At 32.7% G+C, this 23,788-nt stretch overlaps 5 protein-coding genes across 10 annotated transcripts; 4 read left to right on the top strand and 1 right to left on the bottom strand.

The window, feature by feature from the left end:
• Positions 1-3,163: 3,163 nt before the first annotated feature.
• Positions 3,164-4,833, top strand: LOC106382557 (serine/threonine-protein phosphatase PP2A-5 catalytic subunit-like). Of its 2 annotated transcripts, none has more exons than XM_013822590.3 (5): positions 3,164-3,611; positions 3,741-3,855; positions 3,923-4,031; positions 4,126-4,203; positions 4,286-4,833. In XM_013822590.3, exons 1-5 carry the CDS (start codon positions 3,359-3,361, stop codon positions 4,649-4,651), a joined length of 921 nt encoding a protein of 306 aa, XP_013678044.1. In that variant the 5' UTR covers positions 3,164-3,358; the 3' UTR covers positions 4,652-4,833. The 2 variants fall into 2 exon arrangements, with proteins under 2 accessions (XP_013678044.1, XP_022569198.1); XM_022713477.2 differs by having other exon boundaries at positions 3,187-3,611; positions 3,720-3,855.
• On the bottom strand, positions 4,764-7,150 carry LOC106382559 (zinc finger BED domain-containing protein RICESLEEPER 1-like). Its single transcript, XM_013822592.3, has 2 exons — positions 6,931-7,150; positions 4,764-6,839 (listed from the first exon to the last, which is right to left on the bottom strand). Exon 2 carries the CDS (start codon positions 6,826-6,828, stop codon positions 4,888-4,890), a length of 1,941 nt encoding a protein of 646 aa, XP_013678046.1. The 5' UTR covers positions 6,829-6,839; positions 6,931-7,150; the 3' UTR covers positions 4,764-4,887.
• Positions 7,151-7,156: 6 nt separating this feature from the next.
• On the top strand, positions 7,157-15,114 carry LOC106382558 (protein SHORT HYPOCOTYL IN WHITE LIGHT 1-like). 5 transcript variants are annotated; one of them, XM_048736097.1, is made up of 7 exons: positions 7,157-7,389; positions 7,463-7,663; positions 7,742-7,807; positions 9,908-10,037; positions 11,399-13,885; positions 14,458-14,536; positions 14,893-15,114. In XM_048736097.1, exons 1-4 carry the CDS (start codon positions 7,225-7,227, stop codon positions 10,022-10,024), a joined length of 549 nt encoding a protein of 182 aa, XP_048592054.1. In that variant the 5' UTR covers positions 7,157-7,224; the 3' UTR covers positions 10,025-10,037; positions 11,399-13,885; positions 14,458-14,536; positions 14,893-15,114. The 5 variants fall into 5 exon arrangements, with proteins under 5 accessions (XP_048592054.1, XP_048592056.1, XP_048592053.1 ...); XM_048736099.1 differs by having other exon boundaries at positions 9,908-13,829; XM_048736096.1 differs by having other exon boundaries at positions 9,908-13,871.
• Positions 15,115-17,205: 2,091 nt separating this feature from the next.
• On the top strand, positions 17,206-18,443 carry LOC106382554 (glutathione S-transferase U11-like). The gene is made up of 2 exons (XM_013822587.3): positions 17,206-17,671; positions 17,805-18,443. Exons 1-2 carry the CDS (start codon positions 17,333-17,335, stop codon positions 18,168-18,170), a joined length of 705 nt encoding a protein of 234 aa, XP_013678041.1. The 5' UTR covers positions 17,206-17,332; the 3' UTR covers positions 18,171-18,443.
• Positions 18,444-21,550: 3,107 nt separating this feature from the next.
• On the top strand, positions 21,551-22,839 carry LOC106382551 (glutathione S-transferase U12). The gene is made up of 2 exons (XM_013822583.3): positions 21,551-22,086; positions 22,329-22,839. The coding sequence occupies exons 1-2, from the start codon at positions 21,676-21,678 to the stop codon at positions 22,683-22,685; spliced, it is 768 nt and encodes a 255-aa protein (XP_013678037.2). The 5' UTR covers positions 21,551-21,675; the 3' UTR covers positions 22,686-22,839.
• The last annotated feature ends 949 nt before the right edge of the window (positions 22,840-23,788 follow it).

Genomic DNA, 23,788 nt, shown 5'->3' with positions numbered 1-23,788 from the left:
CCGTCGGGTAATAGAGTTCCCTGATATCAATCCAAAACAACGTAAAGGTTATCGAAAGATCACTCTCCTTACCATTCTTGTTTCGTTTAATAAATCAAAAGAAATCAAGCAAGCTAATTTATTCGTGATGTATATATGCGTATTATATTATTACCATATACATATACTTTTACCAAAATTTTACTTAAAAAATAAACTCTTTGTTTCTTTAGCTAACTCAGATTCGGGCGAGACATATAACAGAGGCTCTCAAAAGGCTGTCTGCTAGCTTTATTTTCAGTCTATACGTTAACATCTTGTTTTGAATTACTCATCATAAGATGTCTTCTTTAAAAACTTTTTCCCTTTATGGAGCTTTTTAGCCCTTTAATAGTCTCCTTTTCTTTTTCTTCCCTCATATATTAGTTTTATAGAAAAAATCACTTAAGATCTCAAATAATTTTTTTGGAAAAAAATATAGTTATAGTACTTCCATGTTAATTGTATTAGCGAGTCAGTTGACGCATGTGTCAATCGATCAAGGTTATATATTTGGTATTGGTTATACTAAAGTACAGAGAATAAGTAAAAGATTTAGATTAAGTAATTAAGTTATATAGTGATTTTTAAATCTTAAATCTGTATTATGTATACAGGAGAGCAGGAAAATCAAGACGGCCACCGGGAAGAGCATAAGTACAGTGAAAGCTTGGGGAAGAGAGAGAAGTATTTGTTGGCAAATAGGTCTTGTAAAATGTTGCTAGATTCTCTTTTCCCGTTCATTTGGGATCGAATCTCTTAAATATGCTCAAAATATTTGTGACCCTACACTTCTATTTCTTTGAATGTTTTCTTTTTGTACCTAGCGAAGAAATATTATTGAGTTAGCAAGAGGAAACCCTATATAAGTATAAACATTTTATACAATTGCCAAGAAACAAAAGAAGAAGAAGAAGAAGTATAGGTACATGCATGCAATCCTGTTTTCTCACATTGCACTTCTTATATTGGTTTCTTTCTATTTTCCATCTTTAAATTACATTTATGATCTTCCTTTTCTCACATTGTATGTGGGTAATTGTACTAAATGATGATGAACATTTACTAAAATAGGTTAAAGATTTATTTGAAAACATATAAATTGAGTGCTTATTGTTTCTGCAACTGCAAGTAACATGCATGTTTATTAGAAAAAAAGAGATAATGATACAATATTTTGTTCTAGATAACATGCTATTTTAGAGTTGATAAAACAAAATAATATGCAGCTTTTTCATTATAATCACACTTTTTAACCAAAAAATTAATAAGATGGAATTGTATGTGCAACGAAAAATATTGTACTTCAGAAGAGGTTATCCAACCATTACAAAAAAATACGAGTCCGTTATTATTGATGTATTCTGAAAGCATATATTCTTGCAAAGAGAAAATAAAAGAGATGTCTTCAAAGATCTGATATATCAGTTTTTTTTATTATTCATGAATGGAATGGCATATACATTTTTATATAAAAGTATGAGCTTTAAAAGGAGAATGTGTGTAATAGTTCTTCTAAATAAAGGAGACCACAACACATTGCTTCTTTGTATTATGCTTTTTCCCATCTTTTATTCTTTTGTTCTTTTGTGGGGTTAACTCCACCACTACTCTCTGTTTCATATCTCTTCCACCCATCTCAAAATTAATTTCACTAATCTTAACATATAAAATAACTAGTAACTTGATTTATTAATTTGTTACATCACCGATCTACACAACATAAAACCAAACTACACAACATAAAACCAAAAACATTTTAGCATTTAATCTGTATATACTACCCCAATCTATCTTACGATATGACTAGTTATGAGATGTGTGCTTCATGAAATAAAACTATTGGCAAACTATCACTAATTAAGATTATTAGATAACAACTAGAAACTGAATGTCAACAAATTAAATAGGAGGTTTCAAAAGGGGATTTTACTATTTACATTGAGGTGCAAACCTCTTATATTTATACAAGAGAATTGTGAAGTAATCTAAGTACAAAATTGCAAAGTTTGAATGTCTTTAGTTTGAGTTATCAAACCCGTGAATGAAACATACTTAATAGACATAATAATTAATCAACTTTTTTTGGTCTCTGTTATTTTTTCCCTTTCTAGTCGTCGAGAATCAAAAGCGACGGAAGACTAGTCTAAAGCTGGAGCATTCAAACTATATATGACGATTGACGGCTCCTCTCGCTCTACATAATTTAGTTAAACTCTGATAATTACCAATTAGTTTCATTGTAAAGACAATAAATAAAGTGAAATAATAATTGACCCACTACAGTGTTTGGTAGGACTGGGCAAAAAATCCAAAAACCCGAAAAACATAACCGTATCCAATCCAAAAAAATAGTATCAAACCTGAATCAAAATTGATTAAATATCCGAATGGGTTCAAAATTTTAGTATTTAGAAAATCGGAATCGAACATGACTCGAACCAAAATATTTCGGGTAAATATATCCCAATTAGATTTTTATAGTTAAATATATTAATTATTTCCAGATTTAATATCTAAAAATAGAAAATATTTTGAAAATGTGCAAATACTTGAAAATATATATAAATAGTCAAAAGTAAATATCTAAAATAGTAAAAAATTTGAAACACCAAAACTACTTGAAATATTTATTGATTCTCCATCCAAATATTCAAGATAAACTAATTTTATGTTAAGTTTAGATATTTTGGCACACATTATTTAAATTTCTATGTTACATCTTATTATTTTTTATATATTTTGAGAAAATTAAAGTGTACAAAAAAAATATTTTAAAAAATAATTTAAATCGGTTATTTGGATTCACAAAGATTCAAACCGAAATTTATAAATACATGAATAGAGTTGAAATCTTTAACTCCGAAAATCTAAAATTCGAATAGACTCGAATCAAAACCAGAATGGGTCTCCAAACTCCTACCTCCTCTGGCGTTTGCTAGTTTAGTTTGTAAGACAAAATAATATTCGAGCGAGAAGTAAAACAATACCGAAAAAAGAGAACAAAGTTATTCTTTCAAATTAATTGGGCCGAGTATCACCTCGCCAAACGGGCTAACTTCCAAGAAAGCCAAACGTAATGAGCCTAGTCGGCGAGTTCGTTACACGCCGCGCCAAAAAGCCACGTGTCAGTCTCCCACAGTGGACTTTTGACCCGGACAAAAAAAGCGACAAGAAAACAAATGCAAAGTTCCAACGAAATCGAAATTCGCATTTTGCTATGAGTGATGGGTAGATAATTCGAATCCAAATACCAAGAAGAAGACGGAGCATCCGCATCCGAATCCGGATTTTGAGTTTTTGGTCAGATCGGATCTGAGGGAAGGAGGAGGAGAAGAAGATGCCGGAGACGGGAGACGTCGATCGTCAGATCGAGCAGCTGATGGAGTGTAAAGCGTTGTCGGAGGCGGAGGTGAAGACGCTGTGCGAGCAAGCGAGGGCGATTCTGGTGGAGGAGTGGAATGTTCAGCCGGTTAAGTGTCCGGTCACCGTCTGCGGCGACATCCACGGTCAATTCTACGATCTGATTGAGCTTTTTAAGATCGGTGGTTCTTCGCCTGACACCAATTATCTCTTCATGGGCGATTACGTTGGTCAGTCTCTCTACTTCATTTTTTTTCTGATGTGATGACTTTTGATTTTAGCTCTTATTGTTGACTTTCTCTTCACATTTTAGATTATTGTAGCTTTAATCATTTTAGATTGTGTTGAATATTGTGAAGATCGAGGGTATTATTCTGTGGAGACAGTCTCGCTCTTGGTAGCACTCAAAGTTCGCTACAGAGATAGGCTTACCATCCTTAGAGGGAATCACGAAAGCCGCCAAATTACTCAAGTGTACGTTTTTTAAATCCAAAGAAGCATTTGTTCCTTGTTTTTTTTTTAAGCTTTGTTACCTTTTCAGGTATGGATTTTATGATGAGTGCTTGAGAAAATATGGAAATGCTAATGTCTGGAAACACTTCACTGACCTTTTTGATTATCTTCCTCTTACAGCTCTCATTGAGAGTCAGGTTCAAGCACTAATCAAGAACCTTTTAATATTATTACCTTCAAATCTATTTATCTGCTTCCACCGTTTTTGAAAAACTTTATCTTCTTTTCTAGGTTTTCTGTTTACATGGAGGGCTTTCACCTTCTTTAGATACACTTGACAACATCCGTTCTCTAGATCGAATCCAAGAGGTATCTTCCAAAACCAGACCACTTTTGCTACTTTTATGTTACATAACGTGACAAAACTCTTTGTATTTGTGCTCGCCTCTAGGTTCCGCATGAAGGACCTATGTGTGATCTGTTATGGTCTGATCCAGATGATCGATGCGGTTGGGGAATATCTCCTCGTGGCGCAGGCTACACGTTCGGACAAGATATCGCTACTCAGTTTAACCACACCAATGGACTCAGTCTGATCTCAAGAGCACACCAACTTGTCATGGAAGGTTATAACTGGTGCCAAGAAAAGAACGTTGTGACTGTGTTTAGTGCCCCAAACTATTGCTACCGATGCGGCAACATGGCTGCGATTCTAGAGATCGACGAGAACATGGACCAGAACTTCCTTCAGTTCGATCCAGCCCCACGTCAAGTCGAACCTGAAACTACACGCAAAACTCCAGATTACTTTTTGTAAGTACCACAAAATAAAAAAGAAAAGAAAAACATCCTTAACCTTGTTCTGTAATTTCATTTCATGTTCGTTAAACTCGCCGTTGTCTTTTTGATTTTTAGTTAAGAATGTGTAACCTTTTAACTGATACAAGCGTTACAAAAGATTCTGGTTCACATGAATAAAGCAATTGTAGTTGAGAGCTACATATAATACACAAACAAGCTGTAGGAGCTGAGATCTAAAACAAAAAGAGAGATTCAAGAGCTTTCTAGTTCACTACGGATCCAATCCTGTGCACACATCAAGGCCTGGACAGTACTCGGTCTAAGCGAGCACCAGGTATCACTAATCCTTCTCTTTGGAGAACTCTCAAAGGCGTCTTCTTCTGATGATACATTCGACATAGGAACCGCTAAGACATTACGTGCCACCATGGAGAGGATCGGGTACTTGGGTGTGTGAACTTTCCACCAGTTGAGTATGTCGAAATCTGAATTACGCGGGAACAGAGGCTCCTCTAGGTACTTTTCAAGATCTGATTTGGAGTCTTGACCTGGTGAAGTAGTTGTCTCGTTAATGTACTTATCAAATTCTCTGAGTCTATCTTCATGCTGATGATGATGATGATGATGATGATGATTCTCCTGCCAGTCAAGCGCTTGGTCTGATGATGCTAACAGCGACCCTACAGAATGCTCGTTGTAAAGCGCTCTGGTGTACTCAGAGATGTCTTCAATAAACTCTGAAGCACTGGAGTCATAAAACAGTGGGTAGTAATACTCCACCAGCTTCATTTTGAAGCGTGGGTCTAATATGGTAGCAATGGCTAGAACCCGGTGGTTTCTATTCCAGAACTCGTCGAACCTCTTCCTCATTGTTACAGCTAAAGAGCTAATGAAACCATCAGGGCTTTTGTTCCATTCGATTAACCGGAGGTGTATGTCGCATATCTCCGGGAAGTAAATGTTTGCGGTTAAGCAGCTATTGCTGCTCTTTGTGAATGTGTTTGTCACTTGGACAAAGACTCTCAAGAATCCAACAACTGTTTCTAACCTCTCCCACTCCAAATCAGAAGGACATGAGACACAAGAATCAGGATCACGTTGTTTCATGAGTGAGAACACGTTCTTCTGCTCTAACGCAATCTCCAGCATGGTACATGTAGTGTCCCATCGCGCTGAGTCGTCGATACATAGGTCCCTCCTTTCATCGAAACTCTCCTGAATAAACTCTGAGCTTTTGACACACCGAATGCTCTCTCGAATCTTGTTTATCGTCTCGAAACAACTTTGCAGAGACTCTTGAGCCATCTGGTTAATGACATAAACTCCACAGCTCACATCAAACAACTGGCCATTACAGTAAAGAAACTTGTTCTGCGATAAACGGTCTCTGATCTTGTTAGCCACGTTTTCACCAAAGGGAGGAGTTCGATTCGACGCCATGGAGAAGAGCTTCCTGTCAATATCCCATTCCATCAAACATGTTATCACAACCTCAGCAAGCATTACATCCGTATGAGACGGATCAACCATGAAGAAGTTTAAAACTCTCTTTCTCAATTCCCATGTTTCGTCGATATAATGAGCTGATAAACACAAGAACTCATCAGAATCATCTGAACCACCACCACCGTTCCACACATCGACGCTGATACTAATCTTCCCAGGCAACTTATCCAAATCTTCAAAGATCTTATGCTTCTCCTTAGCGTATATCTCCATACAATCAGACTCAACTCTCTCAAACACAACGGGCTCAAACAAAGGCTGTAAATTTCTAAGGAACACTCTGAACCCAACGTCTTCAACCATGGTTAACGGATAACCGTGTAAGATTATCATCCGAGCTAGATCAAACCGGCTCCTCCTCTGATCCAAACCGGAGTTTATTACAGAAGCATCACTATGTTCATGTTTTGTCTGGTCGACAATCGCTAACTCAAGTGGTGTTGTTTCTACTCTCTTGGCAGCACCAACACCGTTACAGCTAGCTCTCCTCTTACATCTAATCAAATGGTTCCTCAAATGAGAAGTGCCACTCGCGCTCGAACCGCTAAGACGTTTCTTGCAGTGTCTGCAGATTGCCACGTGTATCTCGCCTTTTCTCACCTTGTCGAAATCGTTCCACACAGCTGATTTAAGTTTACTAGATTTCACAATAACCGCGTCTGATAAGTCCATCTCATTGATTATCATCAGGTTCTCTCCTACACATAGTAAGAAAACGAAGGAAGGCTAAAGTTTAAAGCTTTCATCTACAGTAGTTACCTAAAAATCTAGAAAGACAGAGCATTTCACCTCGTCATTCAAGTCGAACGGTTATCGGAGGTGGGTTTAACGGCGGCGGAGTCTCTCGGTGTCGGTGGTCGCGGCGGTAGGGTTTTAGCGAGAGGAAAGCTTTTGGCTTTTCTCTGGTGAAAGATATTTTTCGTTTTGAAATGGTCAGCAGTTTTGTCACGTTGTGTTAATTTACAAACTAAGACTTTATATTTATGTATGTTTTCAAACTTAGCTCTAAATTTATTTTACGATCAATTTAGTCCATTTCTATTTACAGTTGCTGAATTGTTTCTTTCTTCGGTGCTCTCGCTAATGGCTTTATCAGCTACAACCTTATCATCATCATCATCCTCGTCGTCGCTGCAATTGATCAATGTCTCACACAGATTCGTCTCTGCAGCTCCTTTCTCTCTTGACTCTACCTTCCTCCGACGACGACGCGTGAAACGGCCACTCGCTTCGTACCGTGGCTCTCAGGTACTCCAATCGTCTTAATCCGAATTTTTTTAAGGAATTTGAAACTTGAGTTAGTCAATCTATTAGCTCTTAGTCGCGTAGGAGATACGAATCGGACGATCGATTCTTCTTCGACGGGTACGTTCCCGATGACGACGACGAAGAGGATGATTACGAGAGGGAGAGTAGTGTCGATCTTCTGGTGAGATTCTTAACGAGTATGTTCAAGAAGGTCTCCAAGCGAGCTAAAAAGGCCTCGCGTCGTGTTTTGCCAGCCGCCATGTCTCCTAGACTCGTGAGTCTCCTTGTCCATGAGCTGCACATTGTTTTGTTATATGCTTCGTTTGATTGATTAGCTAGGAATGATCTGCAGGTGTCTTTTGCAGTAGATGGGATATTGCTATTGGGTTCGCTTTCTATTACGAGAGCATTTCTTGAGGTGTGTTATCTTTTGCCTTCTTTGCTCACTCTGTTTTGTGTGTGATTTAGATTTATTTATTGTCACATCCAAAGTTAAATTGGATCAATATATAATGAATATACATCTTTTCAATCTAAATTGGTTTTAAATAACTTAATATGGTATCAGAGTCTACCAATTCAAAAATTGGTTTCGTCAATAATCATCCGATATTATTAAAGTAATGGTTAAAACGCTGATAGCTGATAACTGATCTAGTCGTTACCAATTAGTTTTGAGTTGGCAGCTCATCTATTAGCGGTTTAAGAGTTTTAAAGATTGTGTTGGTTATATCCCTTATATATTAAAGGAGAAGCATTGTAATAAATGCATTCACATTATAATAGACACGTGGCAACCTCATAATGATTTGATAATAAATATGCGAACGCGTTCACACTATAATCATAAATGTATTCACACTATATATTTTGTATTTTTAAATATAAAACCCGCATGCATGGCTCCAATAAAACTTTGGATTTTTCGGTTCGAATCAAAACAAATAACGAATCAAAAGCTAAACTGTATATATATATATATATATAGTGCTTTTATTGTTTACGGATAAAGTTGGGCAAAATAGTTATAAATTTTGATTTGATTCGATTCGTTATCCTTTTTGATTGAACCAAAAATATGGATATCCATAACTATACGAAGCAAATCAGATACTAAAATACAATATCAAACAAAAAAAAACAAATCACAAATACCAATTTTTTTAGAAACATATATCTAATTCGATCTTTTATATGCATATAGATACATATATGTACATTATTATATATACATGTTATATATATATTATAATTTATATAAGTTTTACAATATTTTTATGAATTAAATTTATTATTATTAGGTATTAAAATTTTAAAAAGTTAAATAATATTTTATTTTTGTAATAAAATGTTATTATTAAATTTTTCAGTTATTTAAAAAAATTTATTTTATTTACGAATCAAATCGGATATTCTTTAAAATTTTAAATCATTTCGGATATTAGAGTCACTGATCCAGTGGCAAAATATTGAATCAACATGAATGCCTCCAAATATTCAGATATTCGATTTGTGTCCACGTCTATTTATGAATACAATTTATTTTCTTTATATGAAAAAAATTCACTAATGTCAAGGCCGTTTTAATTTTTAATTTTTAATTAATTTTAATTTTATCTTTCATGTATTATTTTAAATAAAAATATCATTTAATATTAATTAACAATATATTTATATATTTGTCAACTATTTTTATATACTTTTACATACACATAAATGTGCACCTTGACGTGAACACCTTGCAACTAAGTATTTATCACAATTGAAGTATCTATTTTATTTTTTGGAAGTTGGAATATATATTGTTTTTCTTAATGCTTCTTTCACTACCGACCAAATTGTAGTGAAATAATTTGTCTTAATAATTTTCTTTTTTTTCTTGAACTATTATCCGTTTACAAACTATGATATGAAACTTTGGTTCGACATGACGACTATCTAAAATTGATAACATGAAAAAAATAATAGTAATGTTTGGTTTTAACCGAAAAAACTAAAAAAATAAATATTCTAACCGAATAAACCAAAATAGGTATTAATTTAAAATAATAGTTATATTTTAGCAGATTAAAAACCAAAAGCTAACTTAAAACCGAACCGATATTCAGATTAAACATATTTAATGTGTTTTTATTGAAAAATAACGAAACTAATAATCACATTCCGCGCAAGGCGCGGGTTATTACCTAGTTTATACTGTTATTTTGGTAAGCTAATCCTTTCGAATTAGAACGAGATGTTTTAAGGATTAGTTACAAATGAGAAAGACAAAATGATATTAGACCTTTCTGTTGTAAAAATATCTTTATTTTAACTTCTACGTTGAGCTCAAACGAACCTATGAGTGCTTGGACTTCATGTTTATGCTCTGTAGTGATCATATTTTTTTTTATCTAACCTTCTATTTTGAACTTTGAACGTAGCACTTGGAATGCTTGTTTATGAGCGTTGTTGTAGGTGACGATACGAAGTTTGTGAATTAGGCTGACTTCAGTTTTACAAACCATATTTCTCGCAGGTAATATGCGGTCTTGGAGGAACAGTCTTTACGGTTATTCTGTTGATCCGGTTGTTCTGGACAGGAGCTTCCTTTTTCCAGAATTACGGCAACTCTTTTGGACCAAACCCGCTATAACTTGAAACATATATCTATCTTATTAAAACTCAAGTACAAAATTGGAGTGTTTGGAGACTTGAATAGGATTTTTAAAAATTTGGAGTGTTTGGAAACATGGATTGCAGTCTTTTAAAAAAAAATATTTTTGTTTGAAAACAAGGATAGTAGTATTAAGAAAAAAAAGTAATGGGCTTATGTTTTTTTAAAAAATTGAAAGTTATCTAGGCCACTTTTAAAATATACCAAAATGGGTCAATCTAATTCCCTAAAAATTTTTTTTCTAAACTAACCATAAAACAAAATTTAAACTTTATATACATATTTCAAATCAAAATAATAATTCAAATTTGATTTATATCAAAAATTGATTCAAAAATATACATATATTCAAAAATGGATTTTTACTAAACTATTTTTCAATAACCATTATAAACAAATATTGTCAATATATATAAGAAAAATATAATACAAAGCCCAATTTGAAATACCAACTCAAATTATGGTTTTCATATTTCATATTAAGTTTTAAAAATATAATATATGTAATTATTTATATGATGGTATGTATAAAATACTATTAATTATATGATTACTTATATGATGGTACATATAAAATACGATTAATTATATGATGATAAAATACGATATATAATAATGACTAGGGATGGGCTTTTGGATACCCATACGGGTTTAGTTCTGATCGGTTTGTATTTTGAGTTTTCGGGGTCAAAGATTTCAGCCTCATTAGAATGTTTCTAAATTTTGGTTTGAGTTCGATTTGGATCTTTGCGGGTTTGGTTTGGGTTTGGATAACTAATTTAAATTATTTTTAAAGTCTTAAATCATTATATATTTTAAATTTCTCAAAATGTATAAATAAAATAATATATTACGTATAAATTTGAATAACATATGTCATAATACTTAAGCTTAACATATCAATTGGCTTGATTTAAAATTTTGGATACGAAATCAATAATTATTTTAAGTATTTTTGGTGATTTGAGTATACTTTAACTATTTCAGATATTTACTTTTGACTATCTATATATATTTTCAAGTATTTAAACCAATTTAAAAGTATCATTTTTGATGTTTTATATACGTTAAATCTAAAAATAATTAATATATATAAGTATATAAATCTATTTTTAGATAAATTCGGATACCCAAATACTTCGGTTCGGATCAGATTTGGTTCTCTAAATAACAAAATTTTGAATAATTAGAATATTTAATCAATTTATGTTTGGGTTTGGTACTATATCTTTGGATCGGTATCGGTTATGTTCCTCGGATTCATTTTTCCAAATCCTAATAATTACATGAAAAACAAATATCAACATATTTTTCAAAATATACACCCGCGCGCCTGCGCGGGTCAAAATCTAGTGTAGCTTAAGTCAGATTATGAGTTTCAGATGTTTGTTATTCATCATGTTCTTTTCACCTCTATTTGTAAAGGGAATATGGAAGATAGTTGTGTATACACATTCCCTGGGAAGTTATCTAAGAATCAAGAGTAAGCAGACCAATCGAAAAAGATCTAAAGAGTGTTTTTCTGTAATTCACCGATAAAACGAAGAAAGATAATCACTAAACCAACGTATTTAACTATAGGTAGTCGGGAGCGCATTAGAAAATTCTCGTCGATGGTTGGGTAAATAAAACTGCAAGGTGCATTTTGCATGATAATATAATAACATCAGTTTCTTTTATTTCTTCACGTTCCGTATCATCTCAGCTAATTGTGTTAATATGGTACAACGTCTTCTATACGACTGCTACTATTCAACGTTTATTAGTTCGTCCTTGCAACCTAACCGTGTAGATTTCCAACACTGATGTAATGAAATAACGTGTCCTCACTTCTCTTGGCCTTTTGCCTGATTTTGTAAAAAGACGTGAGACGTCCATTTATAAATAGCTGTCCCAGCCGAAGCCGTTAGGCCACAAAACCATTGGGCAATTTGACTCATTTGGGCCTACTCGTTAAATACAGAGTTAACACCTTTCACATTGTGGTTAGCTGTGGTCATACGACACACACGATGAGGATAATACATAAAAGAGATCGACACCACACGCACCTCAGGACCCCTCTGAGTCAATAGACTCACTATATCATAGACTTTCATTTTTCTCTGCACGCGACTTATCCAAAACGCGGATTCTACACTTACACACAAAAGCTGAACGAATATTCAATGTTCATTTTGTACCAAATCTACCAATCTTTTTTGTTTGTGACGTATTTATATCATCATTATATATACATTTTTATGGAAAATCAGTACGGTAAGCAAAACCAATGTTTATGTCTAATTATATATACATTTTATGCTAACTGTATTTTAAAATAATAATATAGTAGTGCCATCTCTTTGGAAAGTAAAAAGTAGTACACTATAGACCAAGAAATTTGGAACTAATACATTCCGTCAAACATTCAACTAATTAATTAATACCCTTACAATTTTATGCTATATATTTTCGTAGCAACTTCTAAAGTACACATACGGATTTATGGGTTACACATCGGTGATATGAATGAGTAATATTTACGACAAAGTTACAAAAAAAAACATTTGATTTCTGTTAGAAATTTAGAATAGTAAAGGAGCATTAGTCACCAATGTATACAGTGCATACGTAGCAAATTGTGTAGTACTCCTATTAAACAATAACCACGTCGACAATTTTGATTTTGGCCTATAGGGGTTTTTAGTCAATCATATTGGAAATTGTGATTGTGATTTGTTAAAGCTAACTTTGATTTGAAGCATAATTTCATTTCCAAGATATTGTTCTTTGCTCGACGAATCTTGACTTAATTATACAAGCTTTGATTTTATAGCACAACCCATTACATTCCGAAAAAGCATCCCTAGGTTACGGGTCCAAACTCAATGTAAGATATGGAACATCACAGATTTGTATGTATTTGCCATTGGCTGCTAAATGATACTTCGTTTTGGTTTAGTTGTCATTGTATAATAAAATATTATAATTTCAAAATAAATATCTTTTTATAGTTTTAATTTAACATTTATTGACTTTATATTCTGACCTACTTCTTATAGATATAAATGTAGTTAAGTGTATTAGTAATGATATTTTTGTTTTGTAAATATACAAATTGAATATTTTCTTAATTTGTTTGTCCAACTCTACAACGATAACTAAAATGAAACAGAAAAATTATACATTAAAAAGAAAAACTCGAACTTTCGATTTAATTTCTCAATAGATTAAAAGGATAGGCTGACATTTTGGTGCTAAAAATTGCCAGATCAAAAACAAATAGAATTGGAAATATAAGAGAGAAAAATAAAGAGATATCCATATGATACATTTAATCTGGTAATCAATAATACCATCGAAAAGTAATAATTTATGAGTATTTACTATTTAGGAATGTATCATTAATGCTGTCATAGGTTTTACCATGACGTGCAAATACAATATACATTTTGACCCGGTCGTGTATAGCTGTCAAATGGGTGGGCTTTCCGTTGGTTACCCACGTCCATATTTATATGGGCTCTAATTGGTAAAGCCCGTTTTCCGTGTGGGTTTTAAATGGACAGAAATGGAAAACCACTTGTTTAGTGGGTAATTATGGGTTTGGTCATTTTGGTCGTGGGCCGTCCAATATTTTAGAATTGCTAGGGTTTCAATTTGGGGAAAAAAAAAATCATTTCCCCGATCTCTCTCTTTTGGCTCTCGAGCTCTCTCCTTCGGCGACTCGAGTCCACGTGGGTTTTCTCTCCGTCCGTCTCCGTCTCGTCTCCGTCCGTCTCGTCTCCGTCCGTCTCTCTCCGTTCGTCTCTCTCCGTCCGTCTCTCTCCGTCTGTCTCTCTCCGTCCGTCTCTCTCCGTTTGTCTCTATTTCTCTTTGTTTCTCCTTTTCAAATTTACTTATTCGCGATCTGATAGGGTTGAATCCGAGATGGGTTTTATGAGAGTTGCTGTTAATTTTGTTTAAAATCCGAGATGGGTTTTATGAGAGTTGAGAAGAGAAGTGGTTGAATCGTTTAGGGTTGAATAGTTTAGTGTGATTTATGTTGTGGGTTTAGGATAAAACGTATGGTTTAATGTTTAAAACGTTTGCTGAAGTTGGGTAATGGCTGGCTGGACAATGTTTAATGTTTAATATTATGATTCACAACTTGTATGGTTTCGTCAGTTTGGTAATGTTTAATATTATGACATGGCTGGACAATGGCTCTGACTGAAAACGATAACTAAAAACATACGGGATGGAGTAGATACTAGTAGGCTAGTAGCTTTTATAATAAGACCATACTTCTTTTTCGTCAGTTTGGTAATGAGACCATTTACCATCATCTCGTAATCGTTAGTTTCAAATTGTCTTTGTGACTGTTGTTTTGTTGGTAATGAAACCATTTTACTTGATATTCATACGAATTTTGTGGTTTTGTTACACAGAGACTCCACCTAAAACCCAAGACAGACACAGTTTTTTTGATAAACATTCCATCTTCTTCGACTGCCTCATTGACCTCAGGTATCTTCCTAAAACTTTAGATTCCCATTTGACATTAAACTTTGTTATCATGTGAATGTGATGGATAGCTGATGGATCATTTCAGTGATCATCTTGAGTTTACTAAAATATAATTAGTTTGTTCAAATCGAAAAAGATTGTTACTGAATCTGTGACTTGTAGAACATAAGTATATAAAATGCAGTTTGACGTGAAGCTGTTAATTAACTTCCGTTTATGAACTATATTCAGTCCATGCTTAAATTGATTTTTGACATAGACATGTTCTTAAAAATACACTTCTGTTTTCTTGAATGTGTTTGTTTTTGGTTCATATTTGCTTTTGCATTTTGATGTTAACTGATGGACCTTTGTAGGGGTTATGGACTTGGAGGAAGATGAACTTATGGAGCTTAGAGTTATGAACTTATGGAGTTATAGTTTTTAATTTGTATGGAGTTATGCTATGTATGAACTTATGGTTTGTATAATTGCACTTATGGAGTTATGCTATGTATGAACTTATGGAGTTATGGTTTGTATGCACTTATGAACTTATGGAGTAGACTATTTCAATCTTATAAAGTTGTACTTGTATTTATAGGTTTATAGATTGAAATTCAAAATTTTCTTAAATGGTCTTTATTGGACTCATGGCAGCCCATGTAAATATGGGTTTTTGTGGGTCTGGTCCTTAATGGACATGGTCCTTAATGGACATGGTCACTTTCTGTCCACAAACTATAAATTGGTAAACGGATATGGGCTAATGGACATGGGCTCGCCCATCTGACAGCTCTACGGTCGTGGTTCTTGTGAATATGAACGGAGAAAAAGTGTGTGTATATACAAAATCACAACTACTTTCCATTTTGTTGTGTTGATATTTGTGTACCATATAAACTAAAATCATCATAGCCCTCCGATCATCTATCATAGATTTCCATCTCAAATCTATAGATTTTACGGCTATAGATTTCCATCTTATATGAAAGAAAACATTAAACATAAGTAAATAATAAAAATCTAATATTCTTTTATTTCATATTAAGTGTTGTTTTAACTTTTAAATTTTGTTTCATCATAAGTATCGTTTTAGATTTAAATGCATATTTTAAACAGTTTTCAATTTTTTCTTTATTTAAAAAAATGATTTTTTATTAATTATTAAAATCAAACAAATTACATTAAATAAGGATAAAACAGAAAAAAATTTTAAAAATAGTTCATGTGCAAAAACCGTAAGTGATAATTATAAAACGAATGGAATAGTTTCTATGCACTTAATATTAAGCAATAATATTGATACTACATTAGGTTTGCTTTAAATTAAGATACAAATTAATTCTCCTTTTGACCTGGAAGACAGACTTCTAATATATTGACGATATAGCATTAGTTCTCATAGTTTAGTTATATGTTATTCTTCAACTAACAATTTTAACTACAAAACACAAATCAAATAGATAGACATGATTGATAACACTTTCCAAAAGAACTAGAGAAAAGGTATGGCGAGAAATAAAGAATTATGATAGATTTTTTAATAGTCGTCTAACAGAAACCTTTGAACCGACTAAACAACCAAAACTAACCACAATTACAAATATATTTACAAAATCAGAAATAATGTGAACAATTTGTTGGGATGTATCAAGTGTTTTTAGCTTTACTTTATATCCACAACTATAAAAATTACCAATCATGTTCTATTTGGTTTTTAAAGTTAAAGACAAAATAAAGAAATGTCTACAGAAACTAGCTCTTTTTTTTTCTAAAGCAAAAAAATAATCGATATAAAATAATTATTTTTATTATTATTTTTATTTAATTTTTACAGTTACATATGATACAAGTTTACAACTACATAAAAAATCATACATATTAGATTCAGCAGTAAATTTGTATAGCTATAGTCCAACTAATCATTCACGCTCGACAAGCCACACCAAAGATTTATTAGATTTGGAATCTTACAACTTCTTAGCAGAATATATCTAAAACTTCGAAAAACTCTCGCTAGGAATCTAGTAACAGTAAGATTGGTTTTGTAATACACAACATTAATATTCATCAAAATTCTGATGTTTCCATGTTTTGAAAATTGTTTGTACTATATATAGCTAGCACTTTGAATTTCTAACTAAAAATAATGATTTGTTTGTAAAACTACTTCTCAGCGTTCTATATTCGTCGCTTTTTTTTTCCAGAAATTTAATTTAGTTAAGTCATTTTGTTAATTCAGTTATTTCACTGTTTTCTGTTAATCTGATATATCAGTCAAACCAAGAATAAAGTCAAAACCTCAAACCTAAGGATGAAACCATATTTTCCAAAAATTGTTTGCTTTCTCAACGTCACATTTCTTCCAACTATGCAGACGACGAAATAACACGCATTTTCAAACTAATTGGCAAGGAAAAAAGAGAGACATGGAATTGCAACTGCTGTAGGTCCTACTGTTTAGCAACGGTACATATCAGGCAACTAAATCGGACTCATCACACTTTCCTGGACTCTCTTGTCTCTTTGAAATTTCCTACCGACCCATTTTCTTTATTTAATTTATATGTATTGTTTGTTTGTTTATAATTAATAAGAAATATGAGGCACATGCATACCGAAGCTTTTTTTGACCGTCATACGCGCCGGAATCTAAGAAAAGAAAATAAAAATGAGCCCATCCATATATATAGACGCCAAACGTAGAGAGGAAACCTCATCAAACCATAGCTTTTCATTTCTACCCCAAAGAAAAGAGCAGCGAACTGAGTTTGATCAATCTCTGATTTTCTGAAACAAAAAAGAATAATAATAATGGGTCTATTGAGTGGTGTTAACAATGATGAGTACGTAAGGCTATTAGGAGCATGGCCTAGCCCTTTCGTGCTGAGGACTCGGATCGCACTTAACCTAAAGCGTGTACCGTACGAGTATCTCGAAGAAGAAGATACTTTGAATTCGGAGAGCGTGTTAAACTACAACCCCGTCCATAAACAGATCCCCATCCTCATCCATGGAAACAAACCAATCCGTGAATCACTCAACATCGTCATGTACGTCGATGAAACTTGGCTCTCCGGCCCTCCGATACTTCCTTCTGATCCCTTTGATCGTGCCGTTGCTCGTTTTTGGGACGTCTACATTGACGAACACGTAAGTCATGAGACTAAACTTTTCCTGTTATTTATGTTATAGCTTAAGGTGCAATCGCATATTATCTTGTCTAAATGTTTTATATTGAATGAAAATGTAACTTGCATATCAATCTTCGTGATCTTTTATACAGTGTTTCACATCAATCAATGGAGTGGCGGTAGCAAAGGACGAGGAGGAAAGAAAGATGGCAATAGCGAAGCTAGAGCAGTGTATGGCTCTTTTGGAAGAAACGTTTCAAGAATGCAGCAAAGGAAGAGGCTTCTTTGGTGGAGACAACATAGGATTCATCGATATCGGTTTCGGGTCGATGTTGGGTCCTCTTAAGGTTCTTGAGAAATTTTCAGGCGTCAAGTTCATACATCCAGAGAACACGCCAGGTCTTTTCAATTGGGCAGACAGATTCTACGCCCATGAAGCAGTCAAGCCTGTCATGCCCGATATCGAAAAACTGGTCGAGTTCGCTAGGCTTAAGTTCAATACTTCAATCTTTAAATAAAAACCGAAGGCTATAAAATAATTATTTTGACGGACATATTATCATATGCTTCAAATCATCTAAATCGGGGAATAAGATGTAAACTCGGTTAATTTAAAGGCAAAGTCAAAATGTTCTTTTGTTTTTTTCTTTCTTACTATTTTTGGTAATTTTTTTTTCTTATATGTATGCAGAAATAATCGATTGTGGCACGCAAGAAAGTGTATGTTCTTGGATTTCTTTATGCTGTAAATTAATCAATAATCTATAAAAAAAAATCACTTTTCGCCCCTACTACTAGCAATTGTAGAGATTTTATGATTGAAGTTTTAACAGCACGTGTCATTTCGCAGCGAAGCTTCGCCACATTGAACATTCCATCAGTTTGGAGAAGAGAACCCATAATGATCAACCTAAAAAATACACAGCTAGTGGTGAGATGATGAAAACAATTTTGACATTATTGGTCACCTCGTATGGCAAACTAGTCAACGTACGATAAATACCTGATTTTTTAAATTCATTAACTAATTCACCACACAAATAGCTAGTCGGATCGATTTCATCCTGTGCTCCAGTGCTACTACGACAAAGGGCTACACATCACCTTTTTCATTCATATTTCATAGAGAAATCTAAGAAAGTTCATCACTAAATATTAAAAAAAAAAAAAAAAACGCCATTGAGATTCTTATTGAAAAATACAGCATACAATGTTTTTTTATAAATTTTTATATAAAGTATTTTTTTTAATAAATATTAATTATTACTTGAATAATTTAAAATTTTATTATGTTATCGAATTATCTTATATTTTTAACTAGTCCGGTTTAATTAAAAAAATCATTGATTAAGTGTTTCGTCCATGTGTGCATAATTATTATCACATATTTTTATTCATCTACTGGTAAGTAATTTTTTAATATTTTTACTTTTTTTCATTTTTTTAAAAAAAATATTATTTTTCTTCTTTTTCGTCTGTTAAAACACCAATAGAAACTATAAAACTATGAGAATTATATATTTCATCCATTTGACAAAGATTATGACTTTAATACTTTTCATGTTATACAAATAGTGTCATCTCAATATTTAATGCAATTTATACTTATTCTAAATTTAATACTATTAATTGAAAAATGCATTGATCTTATAGATTATTTTATTTATATCAAATATTATTGGTTAAGCATATGTGATTAATAAAAATATAAATACAGTTCAATCATTTTTGTAATATCTGTGAAAAAATCAAAATAACAATCTAGTTAAAGTGGAGGAAATATCAAACATTTCATGCAATAAAGTAAAGTAAAAAGGTAAACATTCATCTATTTTAATCGTTTTTACATCTTTAAACCAGAATCATATTATCCAAACAGAAATTCGAAACAGACAAAAACAAAAATAAAACCAAAAAAGTAAAAAAAAATTAAAAAATATTTATGATACATCAGAAGAAAAACTTAAAAAGCAAACAAATTGAGATAATGATAATCTCTTATTGCTTTTCTCAATAAATATATACTCAAATTTATTTAACTATTTAAATAAATTTAAATTTTTGATGGAAAATAGGTAATGATAATTTTATCATTATAATAGATTTATGGTTAATTATATAATGATAAGATCAGTTTAGTTTAAGTTTTAAAGTGAAAATTTTGAAAAAAATACTTCTTAAATAAAAGCATAGATAGAATTTAATCAGTATATAATCTAGTTTGGATTTACCAACACAACGAAGACGTGTTTAGACGTAGTTAAGGGGATAAAATAAAAAATATCTAGATCCATTCAAGTTTTTGTTATAAAAGATAAATATCAATGGACTGAAGACCTTAAAAATAACTAGGAACATGCCGTCGACTGATTATTCTGGATCCACCTTATTCTTTATTTTTATGCATGTTCTATATATATATTACAATTGTAAACCATTACGTAAATATATATGTATATGAACACCACTTATTTTTCGGCACTAAAAAACATGTAAAATGTGACAATGTAAAACCATGTATATGAACACCACTTATTTTCCGGGAAGCAGGCTCTGTTGCTCTCCAAAATGCTAAGCGCCAAAATTATACAGTATGAAATAATCACAAATACAATAAATTAGCGTTTTTAAGAGGAAAAGTCAGCAGAATTTTTTCTCGGTGGAAAAGTCACCAGATTAGTATTTTAATTTTAACACATTATTTGTTGACAAAAAATATTGTTAACACATTGAGGATGATTGGTAAAAACTGTAGTTTATACTCCCTCCGTTTTTTAAAGATGTATGTTTTGAAAAAAAAATTGTTTCAAAAAAATATATTTTTTACCTTTTCAATGTATGATTTTATGAAAAATTGTAAGTTTCAAAAAAATTAATGGTGTTTATTGAATTTCTATTGGCTAAAAATTATGAAAAATTGTTATTCACAAAAAACAATGCATATTTAATAAGTTTTTTTAATATATGTGAAAAGTCTAAAATATGCATCTGTTTCATATGGAGTATTATCTACCATATAATTTAATTTATACATTTATTTGATGTAGTTTTCTAAAGTATTAGTTTTTTGCTCTAAATAAAGCTCTCTACATCTATTTTTTTTATTTTCTAGAGATTTTTTTGGCTGTTAGGTTTTTGAAAAAAAAAGCTTGATTAGTTAATATATATGACTCTAAACTAAATTTTGGTTTTTTAAAGTATCTATAACCACAACCAATCAATTCTCAATGTGTTCGCATATACAAGTTAGCTAGTATCTTAATGTTATAATTTGTTTAGACTGTTTTTCTCTGTTTTTTGTGTGACTTTTAGTCGCAAACGGGATCGTATATGATTTATGTTCAAGATTGACGACTAGATACATACCAAAAAGAAATATGACGATTAGATACATACCATGATTTGTAGGTATAAGAAATTTGCAGTTGAAGTCTTTGTCAGTATATAATGATTCAGTTTTAAAGTTTCGTAGCGTGCTTGTGTGACTTGTAAGTACTAATGCATTTTGTTTTACAGATTCTTAACAGTGTACAAAAAAAGAGTAAATGCATGAATGTGAAACAAAGAGAAAAGGCAGTACGCAGTTAACTGAGTGAATTAAGAAAACAAGCTAGTTGATTTGAAATATTTGTTTTTAAAAGAAAACTACTCATGACCTAGGAAGTTGCTGGATCGTTTGGATTAAAAAACTAACTAGTCAACAGTCAATCCTGCACACTTTCGTTTCGTGGTCCAGTGCCGGTCCAATTGAAACACCTTATATTCCAAGTTTCCAGCACCTAATCTTTAATTACCACTTACTTTTCAAAAATAAAATCTTTTGTTTTATTTGTCGAAAAGTCAAAAAAATAAATCTAAAAGAAGAAGACCTTTGAATTGAGAATAAAAAACTAAACCCAGCCGCCAAAATGGCAGCTAAAGAAGAAGCTCGAGAAATAAACATATAAGTATAATCGAATTGTTCCTTTATAAATATTCACTCAAACCTCAGTCAAGTAAACAAGCAAAAAAATCCTTCATCAAATGTTGAAAAGCAAGAAAACAGACAGCTCCATCTCTCGAGACACAACTCAAATAAAGAAAAGACAAAAAACCGAGATGGCTCAGAATGGTTCGAACAATACCGTGAAGCTTATTGGTACATGGTCAAGCCCATTCGCCTTGAGGGCTCGAATCGCTCTACACCTCAAGTCCGTAGAATACGAGTACATAGAAGAAGCCGATGTTCTGAAGTCGAAGAGTGATCTTCTTCTTAAATCCAATCCTATCCACAAGAAAGTCCCTGTCCTAATCCATGGTGATGACTCAATCTGCGAGTCTCTCAACATCGTTCAGTACGTAGACGAAGCCTGGCCGTCCAAGCTTTCTATCCTCCCTTCCAATCCCAGAGAACGTGCTTCTGCTCGTTTCTGGGCTCACTTCGTTGACGGAAAGGTAACTACTAACAAAACAGTTTTAAGTACTATCACCTTAGTTTAAAATATAAAAAATATGAATAGTGAAACTTTATTGGTAAAACCAAAAGATAATAAACAAAAGAATGTGTTTAAATTTTTTAGTATGTATGAAAAGTTTTAAACATCAGTAATTCATATAACCATCACCTTAGTTTCATTATAAAATGTTAATTAAATAAAAGTGAGAGTATGTGTATAATGTTTCTGAACATGGTACAGGGCTTTGAATCAATAGATGCGGTGGCTGGAGCTAAGGATGACGCCGGGAGGATGGCGGCGGCAGGAAACCTGATGGAATCTCTCGCAGCGTTGGAGGAGGCGTTTCAGAAGAGCAGCAAAGGCGGAGAGTTCTTCGGAGGCGAAAACATTGGCTACGTCGACATCGCATGTGGAGCCATAGTGGGCCCACTTTCTGTCATTGAGGCGTTTTCAGGTGTGAAGTTTCTGAGTCAAGATACAACACCGGGTTTGGTCCAATGGGCAGAGAGATTCAGAGCCCATGAAGCTGTGAAACCTTACATGCCCACCGTTGCTGAGTTCGTCGAGTTTGCCAAACAAAAGTTCAATGTTCAGTGAGATCAGAGATGACTTTAAAAGGAAAATCTTTAATGTGTTGGAATCTGATTTATGTTTTGCCAAAAACATTGTTGTAAGAGTTACTATTTGCAAGAAATGTAATAATAATTCGTTATACCGAATATAATAAACACCATGCTTGGGTTGCTTACAATCTATGCACATTACTTTAGAGTCTATTGAAATCAGACGAGACCAACCTTGAACACTGTTTGCATTAAGGCTCGCTGACCACTCCCACAAAGGTTGGGCAAACCCACCCATTTGTAGGCAATAAGACCATCAGCATTGGTGAACCTCACTTCTCGATTCCCAATGCTCATATTATTATTATTTTAATTTCGTTTTTCATTTTATTTAAAAAAAAAATTAATATTCGTCCAATTGCGGGCCGCCACGTAGCGTGGAGCCCGCAGAACAGTAACGATACGGAGTCTTCCCAGCGACCTCGCACGACACGGATTCAACACTATTGGAATATTTTAATATTTTTTTGTCGAAAACTGTGTGAACTTTTGCTAAAACCTTTCAATGTTGATGCTCTAAGATACCTTGTTATTATAAAAGAAAACACATTAGTATCATCCTAATTTCAGTTCCATAACATATAATCTAATTACATGTATGTATATATCTTTTGTTTCATGGTTAAAGTTTTGGTATACATATACAAAAGCATTTTAAGTTTTTTCCTAAATTAAAATATTATTTATCGTCTAACTAAACATCATTCAATCAATGATAAAGTAAATTCCTAAATACAGAAGCATTTAAAATTCTTTTGAGCGAAAACATCACTTTAGAGTTGAGTTGATGTAGAAGGATACATATATGTTTTTAAGGTCGCCATTTTGAGATGAATCAATGTATAATTTAACTTCCTCTTTTTTTTTTCTGTCATCTGATTATCGTTGATTATAGTAGTTAAAATATATGATTGAGATATTAAAATCGGTAGAATACATAAAAATCCTCATAGACTAAGCCCAAAGAGAAAGTAGAACGCCTAATAAAACAGGACGCATACAAACAAAGACTAAAATTGAAACGAAACGAAACCAAACACAACAGTTTCTCACCTAAATCCATAAGCAACTTCATCA

The sequence above is a fragment of the Brassica napus genome, chromosome A7 (genome assembly GCF_020379485.1).
Source record: "Brassica napus cultivar Da-Ae chromosome A7, Da-Ae, whole genome shotgun sequence".
NCBI lineage: Eukaryota > Viridiplantae > Streptophyta > Magnoliopsida > Brassicales > Brassicaceae > Brassica > Brassica napus.
This window is presented reverse-complemented; position numbering and strand designations above follow the sequence as displayed.

Bases quoted from the DNA above. Each gene is read 5' to 3' on its own strand.
- LOC106382551 (XM_013822583.3), top strand. From the start codon at position 21,676: ATGTTGAAAAGCAAGAAAACAGACAGCTCCATCTCTCGAGACACAACT. The intron at 22,087-22,328 runs GTAACTACTAAC...AACATGGTACAG, and splicing joins CTCACTTCGTTGACGGAAAG to GGCTTTGAATCAATAGATGC.
- LOC106382559 (XM_013822592.3), bottom strand. From the start codon at position 6,828: ATGATAATCAATGAGATGGACTTATCAGACGCGGTTATTGTGAAATCT.
- LOC106382558 (XM_048736097.1), top strand. From the start codon at position 7,225: ATGGCTTTATCAGCTACAACCTTATCATCATCATCATCCTCGTCGTCG. The intron at 7,390-7,462 runs GTACTCCAATCG...ATTAGCTCTTAG, and splicing joins CTTCGTACCGTGGCTCTCAG to TCGCGTAGGAGATACGAATC. The intron at 7,808-9,907 runs GTGTGTTATCTT...TATTTCTCGCAG, and splicing joins TTACGAGAGCATTTCTTGAG to GTAATATGCGGTCTTGGAGG.
- LOC106382554 (XM_013822587.3), top strand. From the start codon at position 17,333: ATGGGTCTATTGAGTGGTGTTAACAATGATGAGTACGTAAGGCTATTA. The intron at 17,672-17,804 runs GTAAGTCATGAG...TCTTTTATACAG, and splicing joins ACGTCTACATTGACGAACAC to TGTTTCACATCAATCAATGG.
- LOC106382557 (XM_022713477.2), top strand. From the start codon at position 3,359: ATGCCGGAGACGGGAGACGTCGATCGTCAGATCGAGCAGCTGATGGAG. The intron at 3,612-3,719 runs GTCAGTCTCTCT...TAATCATTTTAG, and splicing joins CTTCATGGGCGATTACGTTG to ATTGTGTTGAATATTGTGAA. The intron at 3,856-3,922 runs GTACGTTTTTTA...TTACCTTTTCAG, and splicing joins AGCCGCCAAATTACTCAAGT to GTATGGATTTTATGATGAGT.